Here is a 2,126-nt window from a genome sequence, read left to right as displayed (position 1 = left end):
GTCTAGGGTTTAGGGTTTAGGGTTTAGGGTGTTTCAGGTCCAGTCCCTCCATGCTACAAACCCCACCGAGTGCAGCAGCAGCGGCAATCTGCTTCAGCGCAAAATGCTGCAGCAGCAATAGAAGGTGAGCATTTGCTGCTGCTGGAAGTGAGATGTTTAGGGTTTAGGGTTTAGGGTTTAGGGTTTTGTGGGTTTTGCCTCAGCCCAGTGCAGGCGTCAGGCTTCTCTGGACGTGATTGAGTTCCAGGAGCAGCAGCAGCGGCAGCAGCAGCAGCAGCAGCAGCAGGACAGCAGCAGCAGCAGCAGCAGCAGCAGCAGCGGGAAGCGCCTGACTGAAGAGCAGGCCCTGGCAGTGCGGCGCATTTTAGCAGCAAAAGGGAGAGGCTGCTCTATGGTTCTGCAGGTCCAAACCCTAAACCCTAAACCCTAAACCCTAATTTTGCCCCAAGCCCTTTATTCTCATGCAAATTTGCTTTCGCCTGTTAAATCTTCCTGCTTCGGGCCTAGCCATAAGGGCCTAGGGCTAGGGCCTAGGGTTTAGGGTTTAGGGTTTAGGGTTTAGGGTTTAGGTGTTGTTTAGGCGGGGCATCTCGGGGGTTCAGATGCTTTAAAAGTGGCTCAAAAGAAATATCGCGTTTTGGCCCTGCAGGTCCACCCAGACAAGAACCCTCACCCACTTGTAAGCTGCTGCTGCTGCTGCTGCTGCTGCTGCTGCTGCTGCTGCTGCTGCTGCTGCTGCTGTTGCTGCTGCTGCTGCTGCTGCTGTTGCTGCTGCAGTTGCTGCTGCTGCTGCTCCTGATGTTGCTCCTGTAGTTGCTGCAGTTGCTGCTGCTGTTGCTGATGCTGTTGCTGATGCTGCTGTTGCAGTTGCTGCTGCTGCGGGTACGATTGCTGCTGCTGCTGCTGCTGTGTCCCTGGGTTTGCTGCCACTACTGCTGCTGCTGTTGAGGCTTTTGGGCTTGGCGGGGGTGCTGCGCTGCTGCTGGCAGTGCTACAGCAGCAGCAGCTGCTGCTGCGTCTCGCTGTTCCAAGACTTGCTGCTGCTGCTGCTGTTGCTGCTGCTGCTGCTGTTGCTGCTGCAGGCAGCAGAAGCCATGCACCTGCTGACTGCGGCGCTGCAAGAAGCAACGACTCTATTCCGCCGGTCTTCGCACTCTGCTGGCCGACTCTAGGGTTTAGGGTTTAGGGTTTAGGGTTTAGGATTTAGGGTTTGGGGTTTGGGAGTTCTTGTCTTTTTAAAGTTTTGGCCGCAAAAGGACGGCAGACATTTTGCCCCTTGGGGGCTCAGCTTGCATTATGTGGCGCGTGCAGCTTCAATTAGGGTTTAGGGTTTAGGGTTTAGGGTTTTGGGTTTGAATGGATTGATAGCTGCTTCAGGGGAGCCAGTGGTTTAGCTCCGGGTGTCTAGTTAGGCTTTGGCTGCTGCTGCTACTGTTAGTGCTATTGCTGCTGCAGCTGTTGTTGCTGCTGCAGATGCTGTTGCTGCTGCTATTGCTGCTGCAGCTACTTTTGCTGCTTTAGCTACGGCTACCGCTGCACTGGCTGCTGTTGCTGCTGCAGCTGCCGTTACTGCTGCATTGGCTACTGTTGCTGCTGCAGCTGCTGTTACTACTGCAGCTGGTGTTGCTGCTGCAGCTGCCGTTACTGCTGCAGCTGCCGTTACTGCTGCAGCGGCTGCTCTTGCTGCTGCTGTCGCTGCTACTGCTGCAGCTGCTGTTACTGCTGCAGCGGCTGCTCTTGCCGCTGCTGTCATTGCTATTGCTGCAGCTGCTGTTCCTGCTGCAGCGGTCGCTCTTGCTGCTGCTGCTGCTGTTACTGCTGCAGCGGCTGCTCTTGCTGCTGCTGTCGCTGCTACTGCTGCAGCTGCTGTTGCTGCTGCAGCTGCTGTTGCTGCTGTCTCAGCTAGCCACTGGGCATTCTGGAAAGTATCTTTCAATTTCTTTATTTTTTTTTCCTGTCTTTTCAACTGCTTGCTGCAGTGCCCAAAACTGCTTGGGGTGTATGTACACCGCATGGCTGCTGCGGCTGATGGCGGTGGGATGCCGAGGGACTCCGCCTTGCTGCAGCAGCAGCAGCAGCTGCTGCTGCTGTTGTGCTGATGGGTCCTCGCTGCTGCGGCCTCAGGC

The 2,126-nt window shown here is 55.9% G+C and overlaps 2 protein-coding genes across 2 annotated transcripts; one reads left to right on the top strand and one right to left on the bottom strand.

Annotated features, from left to right (window-relative positions):
• Nucleotides 1-203: 203 nt before the first annotated feature.
• ETH_00027570 (uncharacterized protein) lies at nucleotides 204-1,172 on the top strand (the record flags this gene model as incomplete). The annotated part of the gene is made up of 3 exons (XM_013378994.1): nucleotides 204-403; nucleotides 581-679; nucleotides 1,083-1,172. Coding segments are annotated over 3 exons (389 nt in total), but the record flags the coding sequence as incomplete, so codon positions are not given.
• A 236-nt stretch (nucleotides 1,173-1,408) lies between these two features.
• ETH_00027565 (uncharacterized protein) lies at nucleotides 1,409-1,753 on the bottom strand (the record flags this gene model as incomplete). The annotated part of the gene is made up of 1 exon (XM_013378993.1): nucleotides 1,409-1,753. The coding sequence occupies one exon, from the start codon at nucleotides 1,751-1,753 to the stop codon at nucleotides 1,409-1,411; it is 345 nt and encodes a 114-aa protein (XP_013234447.1).
• Nucleotides 1,754-2,126: the final 373 nt, after the last annotated feature.

Source organism: Eimeria tenella, genomic scaffold (assembly GCF_000499545.2).
Source record: "Eimeria tenella Houghton genomic scaffold, Eth_scaff1276, whole genome shotgun sequence".
NCBI lineage: Eukaryota > Apicomplexa > Conoidasida > Eucoccidiorida > Eimeriidae > Eimeria > Eimeria tenella.
Note: the sequence above shows the minus strand (reverse complement) of the source record. Positions and strands in the feature narration are given on the sequence as shown.